We start from the raw sequence: 24,174 nt of genomic DNA, 5'->3' as shown, positions 1-24,174 counted from the left end.
CCATTCTACCAAAGGTGCTACACAGATTCAATGCAATTACAATTAAAATCCCAATGACATTCCTCATAGAAACAGAGAAAGCAATCATGAACTTCAGCTGGAAAAATAAGAGACCTCGAATAGCCAAAACAATCCTGAGCAGGAAAAGTAAAGCAAGAGGTATCATAACATCAGACCTTAAGCTATACTATAGAGCAATAGTAACAAAAACGGCATGGTATTGGCACCAAAATAGACAGGTAGACCAATGATACAAAATAGAAGACACAGCTTTTTTTATTTCACAAGTAGAAGTAAGAGAAAAGAGAGGAATTTTAAAAGGTTGTTCTCCAGATATAAAATGATAGGAAAAATCAGTGAAATAGAAGGAGAAAATTGAGAGGGAGGGAGGAGAAATGGGAAAGGGAAGGAAATGCAGAATGAATTTAATAAAATCATGCTATGTGCATACATAAACATACTACAGTGAATTTCTCCTTTATGTATAAGTAGAAAACACCAATCAAGGGCTGGAGTTGTAGCTCAGTGGTAGAGAATTTACCTAGCATGTGTGAGGCACTGGGTTTGATTCTCAGCACTGCAAATAAATAAATAAATAAATAAATAAAAGGTCCATCAAAATTTTTTTAAAAATTTAAAAAAGAAAACACCAATCAAATATAAATGAATAGCCAGGTATGGCTATTATGCCTGTAATCCCAGTGACTCAGGAGGCTGAGGCAGGAAGATCACAAGTTTAAAACCAGACTCAGAAACTTAGAGAGACCTTAAGCTACTTAGTGAGACCCCGTGGTTTAGTGGTTAAGCACTTCTGGGTTCAACTCCCCAGTACTTAAAAAATAAATAAGCAAAAGAAAGATCAGTGGAATAGAGGAAGGAAAATGGGTACGGGAGGAAGAGAGGGAAACCCAGAGGAGACTGAGACTGAAATGGAGTAAATCAAATTCCATACATGTAAGCTTTTGTCAAAATGAACCCAACTATGTATAACTATAATAATTCAAAGGAGACAGAGTCAGCATGAGTGTGCAGCATCAAGAATTTTCATGAACAAAGTCATAATGTAACCAGTCCCTAGATAAAAAACAGGTATCATCCAAATACCAGGAACTCTGCCTACTGCCTTCAAGTTTCCAGCCCAGATGTAGGCACTCTCCTCACTTGCGGCAATGTGTAATACCTATACTATATACTACAAGTGTCCTCTTTTGTGTTAGGTTGCATTCACTCAAAACTGTATTTGCCAGATTCATTCATCTTATTATTAGTAAATGCAGTTTTCTCATTGTTAAATATGGTACTGACTATTCTATTGAGTGATCACAATTTAGTTGTACTTTCTCACACATTTCAGCATTGAAATCACATCTGGATTTGTGGATATTGAGAACAGTGCTGCTATGTGCATTCTTGTATAAAACTTTGTGCACAGAAATTGTTCAAATCAATACTGAATAGTAGTAGGAACTGGTATCCTTATTTTCATCACTAGATATATGTTTTCTATTCTGTGTAAGTTGTGTGTAGAAATTCTTTTTCAGGTTAAGAAAGTACCCTTGTGTTTATAATATTTTTTTAATTTTAAAATTTTATTTTTACAGACCACATTTTGATTCATTGTACACAAACGGAGTACAACTTTTTCATTTCTATGGTTGTACATGATGTAGATTCATACCATTCAAGTAATCATACATGTACATAGGGTCATGATATCTGTCTCATTCCACCATCTTTCCTTTTCCTGCCCACTCCCCACCTCTTCAAAATCCAACTCCATTCTTCTCTTACCTCCTATATTTATAATTTGTTAAAGCTTATTCTGTTTTGTTTTGGTTTTGGTTTAGTGTATTAGACAGTACACTTGAAGACGCATATTGAATTTTGTTAACTATTTTTTTATGTTATCTATTAACTTGGTTGAATGAATTTAGTCCTTGCATTATAAAAACAGCTTTCCTAAACATTAAACCAACCTTCTAATTTTGGGAAGAAAAAGTAGGGGGGAGGCAGTTCTTAGAAAAACAGAAGGGAGATATGTAGAGTAGAAGCAGGGGACCAAGAAGGAGGGAGGAAGGGAGCAAAAGAGCAAGAACTGGGGAATGAAGTTGATTAAATTATGCTATTTTCATGTATACACATATTATAATGCATTCCAACTTTATATATAATTATAATGCAATAATTAAAAAATAAACTAGGCACTGTGGCACATGCCAATAATCCTGGCGACTCAGGAGTCTGAGACAGGAAGATCACAAGTTCAAAGCCCAGCTTTAGCAATTTAACAAGGCGCAGGCAAATTTAACAAAACCCTATCTCAAAAAATAAAAAGGGCTAAGGCTGTAGTTCAGTGGTAAAGTGCCCCTGGATTCAATCCCCAGTCCTAAGAAAAAAAAAATTTAAATAAAATAATAAATGAGGAGATAGGCAATTAATACAGTAGAAGAAAGGAGTGGGGCAGAGGAGAATAGCACTGGGGATTGAAATCAAGAAAAATGTCAAAATGAACTTCACTATTAAGTATAAGTATAATGTCCTAAAAAATAAAAGACAATTTTTTAAAAAGGCTACAGACATAGCTCAGAGTAATAAAGCTAAACTTACAAAGCAGTAATATATCTGTAATTTCATTCACTTATATGTATTCTGAAAAGTCTTAAATATCACAAAGTTTCTTTCACAGTTTTTTATCATAACTTAAAGAGAATATAAAGTATATACAAATATGCTACTTTTTCCTTTAAAAAAATAGCTTTTTAAATCAAAGAACCAACAAAGTTTACTATCTAAAAAGTCCTTCTTAAACTAGAAAACAAACAATAAGTACTTACGTCAAACCTCAACCAACAAAGTCAATGACTAATTCTAAAGTAAACAAAGTCCAGGTTATAATTAAGCATGTTACAAGTGTTCAAATACATCTTTTAAAATGTTTTCTAAATAAATAAACCTCAGCTGGCCTAGTTTACACTGATACATAATCAAATTTCTATGGTTACTATTTATCAGAAATCATTCAAATTTGGTTATACATAGCACAAAGTCAATCTAGCTATCTATCTACTTCTTAAATTAGGAAAGTGATTCTTACAGGCTATAACCAAGTATTATTTTAAAAGTGGGATATTATCCAAAACACTCACCCTCATGATTTAACTTTAATACATGAAACCATCAGAATTAAAATTTCTTATCTTGCATATAAATTATGACTATTGCTTTTTTTTTACATTTTTTTTTTTAAGAGACAGGGGTCTCAGCAGGGCATGGTAGAGCATACCTGTAATTTTGGGAGGCTGAGGCAGGAGGATCCCAAATTCCAGACTGGCTTCAGCAACATAACAAGATCCCGTCTCATATTAAAAAATAAAAAGGACTTGGGGCGTAGCTCTTTGGTAGAGCATTCCTGGGTTCAATCTCCAGTACCTCAAAAAACAACAACAACCAAAACAAAACAACAACAAAAAAAGAGAGAGATGGGATCACACTATGTTGCCCAGGTTAGTCCCAATCTTCTAGGCTCAAGAGATCCTCCTGCCTCAGCCTTCCCAACAGCTGGGAATATAGGAATGTGCCACTGAGCCCAGTCTATTTCTTGGTCTTTACTAAAATTCACTAAAAATCCTATAGGGAAGGCCAGAGGTCATTAAATTGCTGACACATACATTCATTAAATCAAATCAAATGTCTCCTAAGTATTACTTATTACATGAAAGGCTCTGGTACTGTTTAATGTACCTCAAAATACCTACGAGCCAAAATTCAAGTCATTAAAGTGTGTGCACTGGGGGTGGGAGGTTATGTTAACAGCATATCTACAGTCTCCATTTGGAACAGAAACTACAGAACTAAATCTCAAGAAAGTTAACAAGCAAGTTTTGTGAACATAATAGAAATAGCAGTTATAGAACACAGGAAGAAACATGTTATCACCTTGAAAAGAGAAAAGTGATTCTAAGTATTCTAGATCAAGTTCCAATTGAAATGGCTGGGTCATTCTATCAAGCAACCAATACCAATACCACAAAGACATATAAGCAACCAATCCTGAAATACTGAATACTGGTGCCTTATTTTTTTTTTTAATTTCAGTAATTTATTATGGTTTATTTCTTTACATTGATCTCTTAACAGTGAGCAGACTGGAATTATTGATGTAGCAATTAATAATCCCTTCTTTGTCTATTTCCTTTTTTCACATACATTTCCAAATAGTTTACAAATTCCAAACAGTTTACAAAGTATCTTTTTTGGGGAGTGGGGTACCAGGAATGAAACTAAGAGGCACTCAACCACTGAGCCACATCCCCAGCCCTATTTTGTATTTTATTTAGAGAGGGTTCTCACTGAGTTGCTTAGTACCTCACTGTTGCTGAGGCTGGCTTTGAACTCTTGATCCTCCTGCCTCAGCCTCCTGAGCCACTGAGATTACAGGTGTGCACCACCACACCTGGCCAAAGTATTATAATTTCAAATGAAACATTACACTGACCTTCTTTGTCTACCTTATAGTTTACTAGAAATTTTTAAAAGATATTTTCCAGCTTCCAAAGAAACTGAAGATAAAACCCAAAGAGGCCATCAAATTCTAATTTGAATTGAAAGTTTCTTAGATTTTATAAAACTGTATTCTATATGGTAATATCCCACTAAGAAAGAGAAATCAGAATAAATTATAAATAAAGTACAATGCAATTTTATGTAAAACAAAAGGAAGAGTTAAACTGGGAAAGAAAAGATCAATGGAATTACAGTTAACTTTTATTTTTCTCTTGATGATGTATTTTTCCTAATTTCTAAAGTGACTATATAGTATTCTTATGTTGAGAAAAAAAACTGCCACCCAAAAGTGTTCCCTTATCATCCCCCATATGAATTCTGTTATATTTTAGTAATCCTCTATGTTACTTATATTCTGTTCTATACTGCAGTTATATCTACCTCTATCTTCCATCTAGCTAGAAGGACCACGTCTGCTAGTCTTTGTAAACAAAACAATGGTTTATACAGTAATGTCTTAATAAGTGTTCTCTAGCCAGGCACAGTGGTACACACCTGTAATCACAGCACCAGGGGAAGAGTGAGGAAAGAAGAATGAGTTTGAGGCCAGTCTTAGACTGTTAGGCAACTTAGACTATTTTAAAATAAAAAAGGAAAAGAACTGGATGTAGCTCCATGGTAGAGCATCCCTGGGTTTTCCATCCCCAGTAATACCAAAAAAAAAAAAAAAATTTTTTTTAAGTGTTCTCTAATGAACTTCCTCTGTAAACAGTAAGGCATATTAGGCTAACTTCACAGACCACAGGACAACCTCTGAAGCTTATCCTATTGAATAAAACTCCTGTTGGATCCACAACAAAAACTAATACACTAAATGCATATACTAACATGACAGTTCTCTTTAACAAGTATATCCAAGAGTGGATGTTAAAAATCTCTAGGACCCATCAGGTGGGGTGGCACATGACTGTAATCCCAGGTCTCAGGAGCCTGAGACTGGATTCCAAGTGGACACCAGCATCAGCAACTTCGAAAGAAAACCTATCTCAAAATAAAAAATAAAAAGGGGTTTGGGATGCAGCTCAGTACTAGAATGCCCCTGGGTTCAATCACCAGTAATAGAAAATACAAACAAAAAAACTTCCAATAACATAGTCTGAGGTCAGCAGACCAGCTCTTTGACAGACTTAGGCAAGTAGGAAATTCTATGATTTTATTTATTGGACTGACTTGGCATATTATGATTACCTTTCCCTTCCTCCACCTCTCTATTTCCCTAGATAGGGTCTCCACTATGTTGTGTAGGCTGGCTTTGAACCTTAGGTTCAAGGGATCCTCTTACCTTGGCTTCCCAATAGCTGGGATTATAGGCACTTGCCACCACCATCATATACATCCCTATTTTTTCCCCCAGTGCTGGAAATTGAACCTAGGGAATTGTGCATGTTCAGCAAGTACTCCACCACTAAGCAACATCCCCAACTTCTTTCTCAAATTACATGAAGGGTGCCCATATTTTACTGGAAGTCTAATTAATTCTCAAGTACATTTTATATCTTTTTTGGAGGGGAGGGGGTACAGGGATTGAACCCAGGGGTGCTTCACCACTGAGTCACATTCCCAACCCTTTTTATTATTTTATTCTGAGATAGGGTCTCCCTATATTGCTGAGTATCTTGCTAAATTGCTGAGGCTGGCCTTGAACTTGTATTCCTCCTGCCTCAGCCTCCCCAGTAGCTGAGATTAGAATGTAACCATGCCTGGCTTACATATCTTAAATTAGACATTTTGAGTCAGAGCTCAATAATACTATTTTTTCTCATGATGATACATAAAATGATGCATCTTACCATTTAGGGCATTTTATAGTTGATTAAAGTATGTGATGATGATGAGGAGGAACACATGCCTTCATGCCACCATTCCTCTGTACAACAGATGCACAAAGAATAGACCAGATCTACACCTCTAACCCATATTTCCCAAGTCATGTTTCCAAACTTAACACATGAACAGATTGCCAGCACCTCAAATTTAACAAGTCCAAAACCAAAATCATCTCCCCAAAAGTTATTATGCTGTTTCCCATCCCGATTTATAACACCATAATGAAAAACTCGATTCCATAGTTCTTTCCTGTCCCTCAAATGGAATTTCTTAAAACAATTACCATTTTACCTCTATCACAGAAATGATCTAAAACTGCAACTTGCATCCTGCTAAGCTGCATACATGGCTTTCTCTCCTTCTTGTCTCTCAATTTCTTGAGGACAAGGACCACTTCTTACTCATTTTTATATACCCAGTGTGGCTAGCTCAATGCCTCACCCATGTTAAGTGCTCAATAAATGTTTATGAACTGATCACATCCTCTTCCTTTATAAGTGTAAAAATACTTAAGTCTCCAAAGAGGAAAGAGGGACTAACCAAGAATAAAAGTGACTATAATTTCCAAAGGAATTTCATAGCATGATCTCATTCAGAGTTTGTCATCAACTCTGTGAGATGTGTTCAACAGATATTAAAACTTCCATTTAAAAATTGTGGCTGATCAATTTACAATAGGTAAGCTATGGAACTAACCTAGGTGCCCCTCAACAGGTAAATGAATAAAGATATATATATATATATATATATATATATATATATACTTATACACACATATACATACATATACACAATGTAATATTACTCAGCCATAAAGAAGAATGAAATTATGGCATTTGCCAGTAAATGAACAGAACTGGAGACTACCATGCTAAGTGAAATAAACCAATCCCCCCAAAATCAAAGGCTGAATGTTCTCTCTGAAATGCAGATGCTAACACATAATGGAGGGAAGGATAGAAGTTCATTGGATTAGACAAAGGGGAATAATGGGAAAGGAAGGAGGATGGGAGTAAGAAAGACAGTAGAATGAACTGGACATACCTTTCCTATGTTCATATATGAATACAAGACCAATTTAACTGTACATGATGTACAACCACAAGAATGGGAAATTATACTCCATGTATATATAATATGTCAAAATAAGTCTACTGTCAAGTATATCTAAAAAGAACAAGTAAAAAATAAAAATTGTGGCTGAGTAGTCAAGAGACTTGCCAAAAGTATTCAGTGGTAAAAAGAAGATTCAAACAAATCTAATTACAAATCCAGTGCTTTCAGCTCTTCTGTCTCATCACCAGGCCTTTACATATACTAGTTCCTCTTCCTACAACCTCTCCTCTCACTTGATTAAGGATGTCTCTTTTTCAGTTCAAGTTTTTACTTCATTATGAAGGGCTTTTTTCACCTTAATAGATAACTCTCAATCTCATATTCTCATAATATGTGCTCTCTTTTACAGCACATATCATGGTTATATTTTTCCCTAGTTGTAATTTTGTATTAATTTGTATGATTCTTCTTTGCTTAATATCTACTCCCTCACTAGTCTATAGTATAACTTCAAAGAAGACAAGGGATTTTTTTCTCACATTTCTACCCCAAGTGCCAGCACGATAATTGTTGAAAAAATGAACAAAATTCTTTGCACTCTTCTCAAGCTCTCTAAATTATCCCCAGCTCCTCATTATCAACTGATAATCTTACAACCTATTTTACAGAGAAGTCAGTTATCATCTCTCCTACTCCCTATCTCACCTTGACTCTCCCCTTTTTACAGATTCTTTCCCTTCAGGCTGTAAACAAATTTTCTTCTTTGTCTTCTTTGGTTTTTGTTTGTTTGTTTTTGTTTTTCTCGTACTAACAATTGTATCCAAGGACACAACCACTGAGCTACATTCCTAAACTTTTTATTTTGAGACAGTGTCTGTGTTGCTAAGGCTGACTCCAAATTGTAATCCTCCTGCCTCAGAATCCCAAATCACTGGGTTTACAGGCATGTATCACTATACTGGGGTCAATATTATTTCAGTAATTCTCTCACTCAGATCACTCTCAATTCTTTTAATTATACTTTATTTTCTTCACTGTACTTACCATTATCTGATATTGTATTATTTATCTGATTTCTGCACCATTCTTTAATAGACTTAAACTCCTTTAGAATAGGGAGCTCATTAAACATTTTTGAATGGATGTATGATTTTAAAGATGTAGAAATTAAGTTTCAATGAAATCAAGCAACATATGTAAGGGTGCATAACTCATCAGGGTGAACCTGATATATTCACCAAGACACGTCTTCTAAAAACCAAAGCTTTTAACATCTAACCTATTTCATAGTGTGTCAAAGCATACCAAAGGTAAAAGCTAGGAAGATGGGCTGTAACTGGAAACAGATGGCACATGCCTATAATCCCAGAGACTCTGGAGGCCGAGGCAGGAGGATTCCAAATTGGAGACCAACCTCCACAACTTGGTAAGACCCTATCTCAAATTAAAAAGAGCTGATGATATAGCTCAGTGGGATAGTATCCCTGAGTTCTATTACCATTCTACAGAGAGAGACAGGAATCAATCTACAGATGGACAAGGTGGAGAACATGACCAAATAGTCAAAAGTCTGAAGTTTAAGATTACAAAAAGGAGAGCACCATTTGAAGGAATGACAGGCTTTATGGAGTATGGATGGCTAAAGTGAGGGGGACACACCTCTTCTTGGCAGATTTCCTTTATCCTTTTACAGATGAAGTCTCTACAAATCTGGGTCACAACTAATAGAAATCATGTAAATGAGCTAGTATTTTGTTTCATCTTTGCCCCACCTTGAATTATATAAAAGCAATTATCTTCCCACTATCCAACTGCCAGCCTCTCCTTCGTAGCTTAGCACACCTTCTTCACTCATTGCCCTTTCTTCTCAATATCGCCCACAATGAAACACTACAGAAAATCAATAAAACAAACAGGTGCAAGAGAAAATTAATAGCCCAACACAATCCATGGGACATTCTGCTCTCCAAAATCACAAATAAATTTGGTTTTGTATGTTTGTTTGTTTGTTGCTTGGGGGGTACTGGGGATTTAATCCAAGGGTGCTTTATCACTGAGACATGTCCCCAGCACCCCCCCCCCTTTTTTTTTAATTTTGAGACAGGATCTCATTAAGTTGCTCAGGGCCTCACTAAATTGCTGAGGCTGGCCTTGAACTTTCGATCCCACTGCCTCAGCCTCACACATCAGTGGGATTATAGGCATGTGCCACCATGCCCAGCTGTTTGTTAGGGTTTTTTTTGTTGTTGTTGTTTTTTTTTTTTTTTTTTTTTTGGTACTAGAGATGAAACCCAGGGGAATTCTACTATTGAGCTATATTTCCAGCCCCCAATTTTTTTTTAAGACAAAGTCTCATTAAATTGCCAAGACTGGCCTCAAACTTGTAATCCTTCTGCCTCAGCCTCCACAATAGCTGGGATGACAGGGCTGCACCACCATGCCAGACCCAAATAAGTATTTAATGTGCAGATATACAAGAAGCAAAAGCAGCAACAGAAAAATAATCAAATTCTTCTTTTAGGAATTTTATATTTCCTAAAGACTAAGAATTGCTTCTATCGGTATTATTTTTTAGAGAAAAAGGTTTATATACGTATACTTTAGCACAATCATCTTTGTATCATACTTTATATCATTGTGGAGTTCACAGGCACAAAAAAAATAAGCCCTCATCATTCTTTTTCCTTTGATTCTATGGGCCTTTGCATATGTTCAGTGGACAGTTGCTTATGGAGATTACACTAAAGAAAAATTCTTTGCCACTAAAGATGACACATAGACAAATGAAATATAATTTCCTGGGGTTGGGGAGATAGCTCAGTCAGTAGAGTACTTGCCTTGTAAGCACAAGGCCCTGGGTTCAATCCCCAGCACCAAAAAAAAAAAAAAAAAATGTATATAATTTCCTTTACTAACGAGGGGGTGCAGTTTAGTGGTAGAGCACTTGTCTAGTATGTATGAGGTCCTGGGTACAATCTCAAGCACCACCACCACAACAACAAAAATTTATTAAGTTGAACATAAAATTTACCACATGCCTCTTTCATTTCCCAGTAATCAAAGAAAGGATCACAACAAAGAAGAAAATGCAAAGCTAGTTAAATCATCTTTCTGTGCAGAACAGCTACACCTACATATTACATATTAAAAGAAATTCTAGAAAAAGCTCAAGAGTTCTGGAAAAATGAATTTCACAAGCTTTTCTCTGACAGTTCAAATCTCATCAAGAAACTTTATGTTCAATCTAAATCACTCCTGCTATCCCAATATCTTGCCACTTCATCCAAACTACACTTCATCAGATTAATAATTATTTTTAAAATTTTTTTAGTTGTAGATAGACACAATACCTTTATTTTTTTTTATTTTTATGCTGAAGATTGCACCCAGTGCCCCACACATGCTAGGCAAGTGCTCTACCACTGAGCTACAACCCAGCCCCAATAAATACATTTTAAAAAAAACATGATATAGTCATATGATGAGATATTAGATAGTAATGAAAATCAATGAACTAATGTTACAAGCATCAAGTGGAAGTATCTAACATAATGTTAAGCAAAAGAAACCAGACCCACAGTAATACACACATAATTCAATTTATAAAAAGTTGAAGCCAAGCATGATAGTGCATGCCTATAATCCAAGCAACCAGGAAGGCTGAGGCAAAAGGATCATGAGTTCAAGGCCAAGGTCAGTCTCAGCAATTTAGCGAGACTCTGTCTCAAAATTTAAAAAAAAAAAAATTTAAAGTTCAAAAACAGGCAAACTTTCCACTCAATTTTTCTGAATTTTTCTGTGAACCTAAAACTACTCTTAAAAATGCAAAGTTTATTAATTTAAAAAAAAAAAAAAGACAAAACTAATGTATGGTGTTGGAATCAAGAGTGGTTACCTTTGGGATACAAGGAAGGAATAATGACTGGGTTAAAGGACAAAGAGGGCTTCCAGGGTTTGGGGCATGTTCTATCCTTGACCTGGGTGGTCGTCACAGGAGTGTATTGATTTTGTAATAATTCAGTGAGCTATTGAGCTATACACTTAAAATTTATGTTTTATGTGTGTGTGTGTGTGTGTGTGTGTGTGTGTAACATATAAAGACAATTTTTCAAATATTTTAGATGTTGACATTTATTTTATTCATTTATCTATATGTGGTGCTGAGAATCGAACCCAGGCCTCATACATGCTAGGCAAGTGCTCTACCACTGAGCCACAAACCCAGCCCTTAAAAACAATTTTTAAAGGTTTTTTGTTTTTTAGTTTTTTTTGTTTTTTTGTTTTTTTGTTTTTCTTATTTGTTTATAGAGATGATTCTTACTATGTTGCCCAGGCAGGGGATCCTCCTGCCTTGGCTTTCTAAGTAGCTGGAACTACAGGTGCAGGTCACTGTGCCCAACATCAATAAAAAGTTTTTCAAAATATATAAATAACAAATCTTCTCTGACCTTTAATAAAGACAGACCATGTATAACGGGCTAGGGGTAAAGTTCAGTGGTAGAGCAACTGCCTAGCATTGGGTTCAATTCCCAACACCACAAAACAAAAAAAAAAAGGTATGTACAAGTCAAGTATGGTGACCTGTGCCCACAGACTCAGCTCCTGGGAGGCTGAAGCAAATCTAATCACTTGAATTAGAAACCAGCCTGGGTAACACAGTAAGAGCCTGTCTCGGAAAAATAAAAGGATGTATACAATACCTCTCACACCTAAAGAATCTTGCTTTGAAAGTTACAAAAAGTGGGGCTAGGGTTGTGGCTCAGCAGTAGAACACTTGCCTAGCATGTGTAAGGCACTGGGTTAAAGTCTCAGTATCATATATAAATAAATGAATAAAGGTCCATCAACATCTACAAAAGTTTAAAAAGCTGAGCAAGGTGGTACACATCTGTAATACCAGCAACTCAGGAGGCTGAGGCAGGAGGATCCCAAGTTCAAAGCGAGCCTCAGCAATTCAGTGAGGCCCTAAGCAACATGGGGAGACTCTGTCTCAAATTTAAAAAAAAAAAAAAAAAAAAAAAAAAATTTAGAAAAAGGCCCTGGGTTTGATTCCCCAGTACTAGAGTGGGTGGGGGGGGTTTAGAAAAAATAGTACAGTTATTTCCCCACTCTGGCAGGAACTTAACTTATTTTGCTTATCTCACTCATATCAGACCTATTGGTATTCTAAATGTATTCTTAGGGTTGTATAAGAAAAGGAAGTTGTGCATATCAAACACATGTAACCCCAGTGACTAAGGAGGCAGAAGGATCGCCAAGTTCAAAGGCAGCCCAACAATTTTGTGAGACCCTGCCTCAAATAAGCAAAAGGGCTGGAGATGTAGCTCAATAGTAGAACATTTGCCTAGCATGTGCCAAGCCCTGAGTTAAATCCCTGAGTACCAACCAAAACACAAAACAGAACAAAAAGAGAGACAGAAAAGAAAAAAGAAATCACACTTGTAGAAACTAAGAAATTAGGCAAAGGGTTACTGCTTATAAGGAAAGAGTTTACGACAAAAGCATATGGCAGAGAAAATTGGCCCTTTCCTCTCTCACTGCTATCTCACTCAGACAAGGCACAATCAACTTCCTGAAGCCATAGTTAAGTGAAACGAACCAGCAGCAACTCTGCTTGGAAGGACAGGGACTACTAGAACCATGATGAGATGGAAAAAGTCAACAAGGAATTAGCAGAAGCAGATTACAATAATGTGGGGGGAGTGAGAAGTACTTGACCAGTCTACCGTTGTGCCTGGAAAATCTAAAATCATTACCATTCCTATTTGCCACAGTGGATGTAAACAAAAATCTATCTTAGAGTTCTCCCTATAAGAGAATCAACACATAATCAATGTGTGTCTTAAGTGTGCTATAAATACTTGAGCCATCAAAGTTCATCTTCTAAGAGTTTCCCAGCAATATCCTTTCAGTTAATTGGATGGCTAATTAGTGATAAATCGGGATAAGCTTTTTTAAGGGCAAGTCACAACATAATCAACTTGGTTCAGTTACTATCACTAGTGGCATGGTTTTGTTTTAAAAATGCAAGTAATACACATTCAATTCGGAATTTGTGTGTTGACTGGGGCTCAAATGCAGGGCCTCAAGCATGCTAAAGCAGGTACTCTACTACTGAGCTACAACCCCAACCCAATTTCCAAATACAAAAGAAAGGAAAAGAAAAATACATGTAATCACAGGTAAAACTTACCAGAGTAGTCTTTGGTCTTTTTGATGGGCATACAATATTACCTGATGGTAAAGAACTTGCCTCTACTAAGGGATGTTCATCTGAGAGGCACTGAAGCATTTGGTTTTGCTAATGGATCCAAATGAATGTAATTATTTCACCAAAGAATATAGGAATGGCCAGGCGCAGTAGTGCATGCCTGTAATTGCTTCCACTTGTGGGGCTGAGGCAAGAGGATCACAAGTTTAGAACTAGACTCAGCAACTTAGGGAAGCCCTAAGCAACTCAGCAAGACTCTGTCTAAAAATTAAAAATAGAAAGGACTGGGAATGTAGCTCAGTGGTAAAGTGACCCTAGGTTCCCCACAAAAAAAAAAAGAAAAGAGCAATAAGCCAACCATACAAAAGTACAGTTGAAAAGCTGACTGGAGATCTTCAAACATACAAAAACTACCTAACAGGATGTTCATTGGAGATTGTTTGTGAAAAGGAAATTTTTTAAAATCCTGACTCCCATTAATAGGAATCTGATTAAATTATGGACACAGCAGGATAACACGGCACAGGTCTATAATTCCAGTGATTAGGGAGGCTGAGGCAGGAGGATTACAAATTCAAGGCCAGCCTTGGCAACTCTGCAAGACCCTGTCTCAAAATAAAAATATGAAAAAGGACTGGGGATGTAGCTCAGTGATAGACTACCCCTGGGTTCAATCCCCAATCTCATAAAAAAAAATAATAAAAATTATAGACATATATATGATGGAATGATCTACACTCATTGGAAAGAATGGTATATAGCTAACAGAAAAATAATTAAGTTCAAAAAGTTGAAGAATACTGTGTACATTCACTTGTAGAACTTGATATTTGTATGTAATGAACATTTCTAGAAAAATATATACAAACCAATGAACTAACAACCACTAGGAAGTAGGAATAAGAAATAGGGACAGGAGAATTTTTTTCCTTTCACTTCACACTCAACCATTTGAATTTCTTATTGTGCACATATATTACCTTATAATAAAAACAAGGGACTTGGGTCTAACTCTGTTGTAGAGCATATGCTTAGAATGCTCTGGGCCAAGAATTCAATTCCCAGCACACACAAAAGAAGCAATGAATAAAAAAGTTAACGATGCTGGCAGGTGGTAGTAACATGAAGATTTTTATTTTCCTTTTAATACTTCTCTGCATTTTTGCAAATTTCCATAATTAGTAATACATTAGCATATAATAGTTTTTAAATTCCCAAAACTACTTTTTCAACAAGTCAAGGGTGATCATTTCTGGTGAAAATTAGGGGGGGAAACTTATAGTTCAATTATGTATCGGAGCACTGTTATAAATGCTGGGAATTACAAAGAAATACTATGGAAAGGCCCAATTTTCAAAATGCTTATCTAGAGAAAGTTTGTTATGAACACCATGGCAATAAATGTTAAACAAAATCCCTGATTAAGTTTACTGAAGTTGTTCATGCAGTACTGACTCTATGGAAGCAAAATAATAACAGGATTAAGAGTAAAGTTATGCCAAAACATGTTAAAGAAATATTTATGTCAGGAAATTTTTTTAAAAAGAGTAAGTGAATTCTGTTTTGTTTTGTTTTTATGGTACAGGGATTGAATTCTCAGGGTGCCTAACCACTGAGCCACATCCCCAGTCCTTTTTGTTTTTTTGAGATAGGGTCTCCCTAAATTGCTTAGGGCCTCACTAAACTGAAGCTGGCTTTGAATTTTCGAGCCTTCTGTCTCAGCCTCCTGAGTTGCTGGGATTACAAGCATGTGCCACTGTGCCTGGCTACAAAACTAAAACCACTATAAAATGGTGGTTTCTCAAAAATTCAAGTCTAACCATCTACCCAATGGCAAACATTCCTTTTAGAAAACCTCCCTGCCACTCATTCAATCACTGCTTACAGTGTCCAAAAAAAAAAAAAAAAAAAAAAAATCCTCAGTCTATTACATTTGTTAAAAACAACTGTTTTAGCTCTTTTTATTTTAAGCTAATATCCAATTTCCAAAAATTTTAAACCATTGGTCCACTTGTCTCAGCTCTATCCTCTAGACTGACAAAAAGATCTAGTTTTTTAAACTATCTTCATCTACTATTATGATCCTCTCCCTCTTAAATCTTCTCACAACTAAACTTCCCATGTTCTTTAAATGACTTCTGCACCCTTCATTAATCAAGCTCTTCAAAAAAAAAATAAATTTCCTCTTAAAATAATTGAATTTCTCATGTGCCTCTTAGAAGGAAACAGTCCAGCTGAACACAATTCCAGATCTGATCTGACCAGTGCTATTACCTCCTTTGTTTGGGTCACCATAAGCATAACAATATAAGACTAGAGGAGGTCAGTTCATGATTCATTACCAAATTAGTGGCATGGTTCAGACACAAATGCTCTAAAAGTTTAAAGGAGAAAGAGATCACTGTGTACTGAGGAACTGAAAATTTCTACAGTAACAAAAATGAAAGACTTCAAACTGGAAAAGAATACATTTACAATAAGCAGAAAATATGGAAAGAGCCAGGTATGGTGCTACATACCTGTAATCCCAGCAGCTAGGGAAGCTGAGGCATGAGGATCACAAGTTCTAAACTCGCCTCAGCAACTTAGGCCCTAAGCAACTTAGCAAGACCCTCTTTCAAAATATATTAAAAAAAAAAAAAAAAAAAAAAACGGGAGCAGGGGCTGAGGATGTGGCTCAATGGTTAAGCACCCAAGATTCAATTCCTGGTACCCAAAAAAAGGAAAATTTCTTAATTAGAAATTATGGATATAAAACATGGAAATATTACAGTATAGCAGCTGAGAATTAAACTGCCCAAAAGACATTACAAAATCCAACCTCTCCCACAGGTATTTCAGGGAGTACTAGTGCAGAACACAGCAAAGGTACTAAGGAACAGAGTGCAGAAGCAAAGTATCTGTATAAGCACAGGCAGGAATATAGGGCCAAAAGGACTGTAGGCAACATGGCGTGACTGAAGGATTAGACCAAGGAAATGAAGTTTGAATCAAGATGTCTGGGGATCATTATCAATACCAGTTTGCCAACTTCTACATCAAGGTAACTATTTTAATTTTACTATATGGAGACATTTTCTAATTCAATTCTACTCCACCATTAAATGAAATAGTTGTTACACAATATCCACTAAAGAAGCTATTTTCAGAATATGAATAACATTCCTACAGTCAAAATATAATACAAGAAATATCATTTTAAAAATATTTATTTTTACCCATTTCTGTAAGTATTCACAGGTGAATACTCTGCCATTTAATGAGTATTTGCATACAAGATAGTAACTTGTTTCAGCAATTAAAATTTTCTGAGGCTGGGAGAGTGGGCTCAGTGTCAGAGCATTTGCCTAGCAAGTGTATGATCCTGGGTTTGATCCAAAACACTATCAAAAAATAACACATAAATGCCAGATCTCTATTCAAAAGATAAAGACCTTGCCTGTACAAAAAATAAATAAATAAATAAATATATGTATGTGTATGTGTGTGTGTGTGTGTGTATCTGCTATACCTGCTTAGGATCATTATTCTCCTCAAAAGAGAAGAAATTTGACTAATGTAACATTGAGGCAAAGAGGAGCTGGAATGTAGTTCAGTGGTAAAGTACACCTTTAGCATGCCTGAGACCCTATGTTCAATCCCCAGCACCACAATTAAATAAATAAATAGCAAAGATGTTAGCCAAATAGTAGAAATGCCCCACAATGAAAGCTGCCTGATTTTAAAACAAATGAAAATAGCAGCAACTCCTTAAGTTATTTAAATTCAGTTAAACAGAATTTGTTTTATTTACTTTATTTTGTGCTGGTGATTGAACCCAGAGGCACTTTACTACTAAGCTACAACCTCAATCCTTTTTGTTTTAAGACAGGGTCTCACTAAGTTGCTTATGGCTTCACTAAATTGCTGAGGCTGGCCTCAAACTTGTGATCTCCTGCCCCGGCCTCCCTAGCCCTGGGATTACACATGTGCACCACTGCCCACTTTAGAATTTGTTTTTTTAAAGAGTCTTTCTTTAGTCTCTATTATGGTGTGGCAGTAGAGAATTAACAAACTGCCAAAAAGACATTGCAAAACTCAACCTCTTCCAAATCCTGATACTCAGCAGCAGGGTTCTAAAGAGATAAATAGACTCCCAGATGCTAAGAGAAAACGTCTTACTAAAACCAAAGCAAAATTCTCATTAATGAAAAATCAACCATGAAAGAAGAAAAACTGTGTCTCCTTAATCCCCGGAAATAACCAAATCCCATTTGGGGTTAATGCAGATTTAACAAAACAGTGGAAGAGAACAGGACAAAGCAGTTCCATTTGCCAGCATCTGGGGGAAACACTGTTATCAGAGAGATCACAAACAAGGACAATGCTTCTAATCTGTACAGCCAAAAAAAACATAAACTCTTAACTGTCCAGTAAAAGGTACCAGGAAAAAGCTCTGGTGAAGCCTTCAGTGGATAAATACTTTCTTGCTCACAATCAAGCCACCTTATCCCATCTTGTTCAACACAGCTATGACAGGTTGTAATTTAAATTTCCCAAGATAAATTGAACAGTAATCCAAACCCTGCTTTTTCTGAGCAGATAATCTCTCTAAAATCACTCCTTGCATACACTCAAAACCAACATTGAGCTTCTACTAACGCAGGCACTGAGAATACTATAACCAGTAAGAAACAGTCTCTATCTACATGAAGCCTAATGTATGCATGGTCTCTCATCTTAAACCCCAAAGCTCTTGCTTTAAGATATCTTCTTAGGTGGGTCAGTGTCCTCATGGAAGAAACAGTAAAAGACCTTCACGTGAGTTACTGGGATGAAAGCTTAATAGAAAAAAGAAGGGAAAAAAAAAAACAAAAACAAAAACTCTATTCTCTGTTTCAAAGGAGAGAAGCAACACCCTTCCACCCTTACCCTTCCAAATGAAATATGAGAATAATTTTAGCCTAGACGACAGGTTGGGGTTCAGGGAAAGAGGAGGGAACAAAAAAGTTTCAAAAACCAGGAAATAGGAATAGGTAGCTCTGGAAGAAGGGAATAGGTAGCTCTATCACTAACGCATTTAAAGAATGATAAAAAGAACCTGCTACTATGACTAGTTTTACAGTGCAGAGGGAAGAAAGAAAAGAATGGGAGACTGCCCACTACTGACAGACTCCAACGATCCGCGGTCTCCGAGGTCATCCACTCTCACACTCACTCTCACAAGAGAACCCCAGCCACTGTTTATAGGACTTGGATCGGCCAGCTAACAACATTGTCACATGGCTACCAGAATGGAGAGGTAACAGTTCCTTGCAGAAGCGTGGGGAAAATTCTTCAAAGGGTTATAAATGGTTGTTAACATATTTGTCCCCCAAGGCGCGGAAGGGAACTTTGGGAGAGGTGATAACTGGACGCTAACTGGAAGTGTGTGGAACCCGCCGCCTCCTCACTCCAATACGCACACTCACCGCGCACACAGAGTAGCGACATGGCCGAGGCGCCGGTTAGCCTCCGCCCGGTCCCTGCCGGGCCGCTCCCTCTTTTCTCTCAGCAGGTGCCGCGACGGCGCCCGCTATTAGTCCCAAGGGTCCGGCAGCTCTTCATTGTCCCCGTTGCAGACAGCTTCCCGCAGTTCCCCCGGTCCCGTCCCAGTTCTCACTGTCTGAATGAGCTCTGAACAGCGCTGAGTACTGGCGGGTAAACTGGGGATTGGGCGCGGCACCTCGGCGCCATCGCTGGGAAACAGGAGCCGCAGACTCCCACCGTCACTTCACTCGGTATCTGTGCGAGCGCCTGGGCGGAATACACCCCTGGCGCCCCGCCCCCTAGCCAATCAATTCACGCCCAGTCCTCCAACCCCGCCCCTCGCAGGCGCGTAGGAGGCGGGGTCCCCTTCCTCTTTCCTTAAGTGCGAAACTGAATGCCCCTCAGCCCACTAACAAGACTTCACGCGAGGAGGGGTGGGGCTTCTCCTCACCTGTGCGAGGCGGGAATTGAAGCCCTCGGTTCCTCCCACGAGGGTGGGGCTTCCACCCAGAAACATTCTTTTCATTGAAGAATTTCCATTAGACTTCCTTAAAGAGGCTAGCATTAACACCTGACTAGGTATTTGCCATAATAATTTAACAAGGTCATACCACATGGCAAAGTAAATTTTTGTTTTGTTTTGTTTCGTTGGTACTGGGGCTCTTTACCACTGAGCTACATTCCCAGTCCTTATTTTGTATTTGAGACAGAGCCTATGTAAGTTGCCAGAGACTGGCTTCAAACTTAGTTTGGGCCCCGCCTCCCGAATTGTTGGGATTACAGGTGTCCACCATCGTGTCTGGACAAAGTAAGTTTTAATTAGTTACTAGGACAAGAAAAAAAAAACAAAACTGAGTGAGCATGAAGTATAGTGTCAGGAAGTCTCAGACCTTTTTTCATGATCTTCATTTTATCTCCTGTATCTGGAATAGCGCCTAATATGCAGAATCAGAACGTTAATGTTTATATTAAGAGAGGGACATTTTAAGCTGAGTAGTCCTGGCAAGAAGATGCATGCATACGTGAAGAACTTTAAAAAGCCAGACTAGAAAACAGGAAGACATAGTGCTGCCCAGATTGAGCACTACATGGACTATGTGCTTTCTTAGTTTCATTAGCCCAGCTCATGTTTCACCCTTGGCAAGTTCTTGGCCCAGAGGATTCTACCTGCCAGACCCAGAGAGGATCTAACAGGATTTTTGCCCACAGTAGCAAACGTAGCAGCCAGGCTGCCCCATGTCTGTAATCCCAATGATTTGGGAGGCTGAGGCAGGAGGACTGCAAGTTCAAGGTCAGCCTGAGCAATTTAGCAAGATCCTGTTTCAAAATAAAAGGGGCTGGGGATATAGCTAATTGGTGGAGAGCATCCCGGGTTTCAATTTCTAGTGCTTGAATGGGGACTAGCTACCACATGATTCCTCTCGTTGGAATAAGTGCTATGAGAATGAAACTCCAAATGTTATAGCTAGGACCCAAGAAGAGAAAAGACTTGATCTTTCCAGTTTTAATCCAAATTTGGAGCAATAACCCAAGGAAGATTGTGAGCAGAGCAACGCAGACAGCCTAGTCAAGGAAGATATCCAAACCCAAAGTTGCTGGGTATTTCCTGGGCAACTGGAGGTTGGAAAACCTAGCTATGTAGCACAGCTGTTCTAAGCCACAAGAGCATGTTGCTAAAAGCAAAATGAAATTTCAGATTCTGGTACTGAATTTAGAGGCAGCAAACAGAGCCTAATGAAATCAGAGGTTCTCCCTAGATGATACAGAGAATATTCAATGAAGGATGGAAAATCACCATTAACCTAAAAACAGTATAAAGAGAAACAACCTGATAAAATTGTGACAAGCATGAACTTTGGAGGCAGATTCATTTGGGGTACTACATATTGTCATACAACAAATTACCCCAAAACTCAGTAGCTTAAAACAACATTAATTTGGGCTGGGGATATTGCTCAGTTGGTAGAGTGCTTGCCTTGCAAGCACAAGACCTTGGGTTCAATCCTCAGCACCGCAAACACACACACACACACACACACACACACACACACACACACACAACATTAATTTGCGGAGCCTGGTGGTACACACCTATAATTCCAGCTACTCAGAGGCTGAGGGCAGGAGGATCAAAAGTACAAAGCAGCCTGGGCAACTTAGTGAAACCCTGTCTCAAAATAAAAATTAAAGAGACTGGGGATATAGTAAGTGTTAAAACACTCCTGGGCTTAATCCCCAGTAAAACACACACACACACACACACACACACACACACACACACACACAAAACAAACTCAGTTTCTGTGGGTCAGGAATCTGGGAAAGGCTTAACTGTACTCTCTAATTCAGAGTTTTTCACAAGCTGCAAAGTGCCAGGTTGACTGAGGAAGGATCCACTTCCAATCTCATTCATGTGATTGTTGGCAGGACTCAATTCCTCTAGGGTTGTTGGGCTGATTCCTTATTGGCTATTGACTGGCCTCAGTTCCTTGTCATGTGGGCCTCTCCAACATGGCAGCTTGCTTCACCGAAGTATGCAAGCTGAGAAGTCTGTAGAGTCTGCTAGGAAAATAGAATTCATAATCTTGTTTAACCTAATTTCAGAAGTGACTTCTTCCCCTCATTTTTAATGTATTCTTTTTTAAAAATATTTTTAGTTGTCAATGGATCTTTTTATTTTATTTATTTACTTATTTATATATTATATATAGGAGGCTGGGGTGGGAGGATTGCAAGTTACCAGACAGCCTGAAGAGCTTAGTGAACACTAGCAGGGAATACACATGGGTGATAAAGATGGGCTTAGGAGAGCAAGAGTGACTGTTCAAAGATTGTGATATAGCTCTAAGGTATCCCATTTTAACAGCTAAAAGGGAAAGTTCAGGGCTGGGGAGATAGCTCAGTTGGTAGAGTGCTTGCCTCACAAGCACAAGGTCCTGGGTTCAATCCCCAGCACCGCAAAAAAAAAAAAAAAAAAAAAAAAAAAAAAAAAAAAAAAAAGGAAAGTTCAGAGGGAGAAAGCAATTAGATCCTTTATTCTCCAGGCACTTGATCAGGACCAGTTACACTCATCATAGTAAGTGTATTTGCAGGAGCAACTCAGTGCAAACAATGACAGAAAATCAGAGCTTAAGTCAGGCTCTGGTGTCATGTACCTGTAGTCCCAACCACTCAAGAGGATGAGGCAGGAAGACTGCTTGAGCTCAAGAGTTCCAGATCAGCCTGGGCAACATACTGAGATCCTGTCAAAAGAAAAGGAAGGAAGGAAGGAAGGAAGGAAGGACAGAAGTATATGCCCTTTCACGAACTTAAGCTCACTGAGGATAAAATAGCTTTGATAATTGGGATCCACAGATGAACCCTAAAACTGACTTTAGACCAATTTTCCCCCTTTGGTGATACTGGGGATTGAACCCAAGGTCTAGCACTCTATCACTGAGCTACAATCCAGCCCTTTAGTCAGGTTTTCCCAGGATGTCACCAAAAAAAGAACAGAATGAAGTAGCAAAATAAATGCTGAATCCAACTTTCCAACTTTACTATTACTTGCTAAGAACTGGAACAAGTGCTATAAGAGTGACACTCCAAATGTTATAGCTAGGAGCCTGGAGAAGAAAAAAAATTTTGATCTTTACAGTATTATCCACCACCACCAGATGTCAGAATTGGGCTGGACTTCAGAGATCTTATACAACCTCAGACTCCAAAAATAAGATATACAGAGTGGAAGTGACCAGAACAGGATAGAATGCAAAGCAAACTCTTGGTCAGTTACCTCAGCTACACAGCCTCGAGCACAGGATGATTCAAAAGAGAGCAGATATGAAAGCATAAATGGTCAAAACACTTTGCAAAGAAGATGGTTATTCTTGGACCCTGGGGCAGGACCTCATGACAGATGCAGGAAGCAGATGTTACCTGGGGTCTGGGTGCTACCAGTCCTCTCCTTATAGTCCACTTATCTTGGACTGGTCACACTGATCTTTTTTATTTTCCCCAAAAGCACAAAATCTATTCCTGCCTCAAAATAAAAAATAAAAATGACTGGGGATGTAGCTCAGTGGTAAAGACCCCTTGGATTCAATTCCCACTACAAAAACAAACACACAAAAATCCAGTGCTGGTACAAATTGTCTTAAAAACTTTGCCTATCTGTCTAATTCTTATCATTTACTTATTTACTTATATATCAAGAAAGAAAGCAAATTTCCGCTTTTTTGTAGTGAAAATGGAGATGGAACCTATGGTACTCTATCACTGAGCCATACCCCCAGTGCTTTTGTATTTTTTATTTTTTAACATAAAAATATGTATTATATGTATTTATGCATGTATGCATATATAGTCACATTTTTTTTTATTTTATTGGGGATTGAACCCAGGGATACTTTACCTCTGAGCTACACCCACAACTCTTTTTATCTTTTATTTTGAGACAGTCTCACTAAGTAGCGAGGCTAGCCTCAAACTTGCAATCCTCTTACCTCAGTCTCCAAAGTCACTGGGATTAACAGACACATGACACCACAACCAGCTGTGTTCTTTTTTTTAACATGCAAATATATGATTACTTTATTTAATGATGACACTACCACATCATTTCTTCATAAGAATAGTAAAAGGCTTCTTATCCAACACGATCTGGTTTATTAGCTGAACTATTAAAAGGAACCAAATAGTAGTAATGTACATAACTCAAAAATTTTAAATAAGTAAATAAATTTTATTTTAACTTAAAATATTTAAATATATGCTCATTTACCAATATGTGGATCTTTTCTATATAGATGTCTCCATGTACTTTAACATAATCTAGAAGAAAAATAAACATCCTGTAATTTGTAAGCTCTTTACAGCTTAAAAATCCTTGCAGATTTTTAGTGGTCTGGTTTTTTTTTTTTTTTTTTTTTTTCAGTCTTTTACAATTATGTTACTCATGACTAATTTGACACCAATCAGTTTACTTTTCCTGATGCTTTTTAGAGCCTCAATGTTGTCTTCAGCCTCAA

At 37.6% G+C, this 24,174-nt stretch overlaps 1 protein-coding gene across 7 annotated transcripts in view; it reads right to left on the bottom strand.

Annotated features, from left to right (window-relative positions):
• UNC13B (unc-13 homolog B) overlaps positions 1 to 19,479 on the bottom strand; it is a 222,661-nt gene extending 203,182 nt beyond the window's left edge. For 4 of the 7 annotated variants that reach the window (XM_079112452.1, XM_079112454.1, XM_079112445.1 and 1 more), the window contains exon 1: positions 19,108 to 19,453. In XM_079112452.1, the coding sequence (XP_078968578.1) occupies positions 19,108 to 19,129 (22 nt within the window). In that variant the 5' untranslated portion in view covers positions 19,130 to 19,453. Of the gene's footprint in view, positions 1 to 19,107 lie in introns of all 7 variants that reach the window. The other 3 variants (XM_079112446.1, XM_079112447.1, XM_079112448.1) reach the window with 2 other exon arrangements.
• Between the last annotated feature and the right edge of the window lie 4,695 nt (positions 19,480 to 24,174).

This window comes from Sciurus vulgaris (genome assembly GCF_902686455.1).
Source record: "Sciurus vulgaris genome assembly, chromosome: 15".
NCBI classification, from domain to species: domain Eukaryota; kingdom Metazoa; phylum Chordata; class Mammalia; order Rodentia; family Sciuridae; genus Sciurus; species Sciurus vulgaris.
The sequence above is the reverse complement of the archived record's forward strand: the minus strand, read 5'-3'. Positions and strand labels throughout refer to the sequence as shown.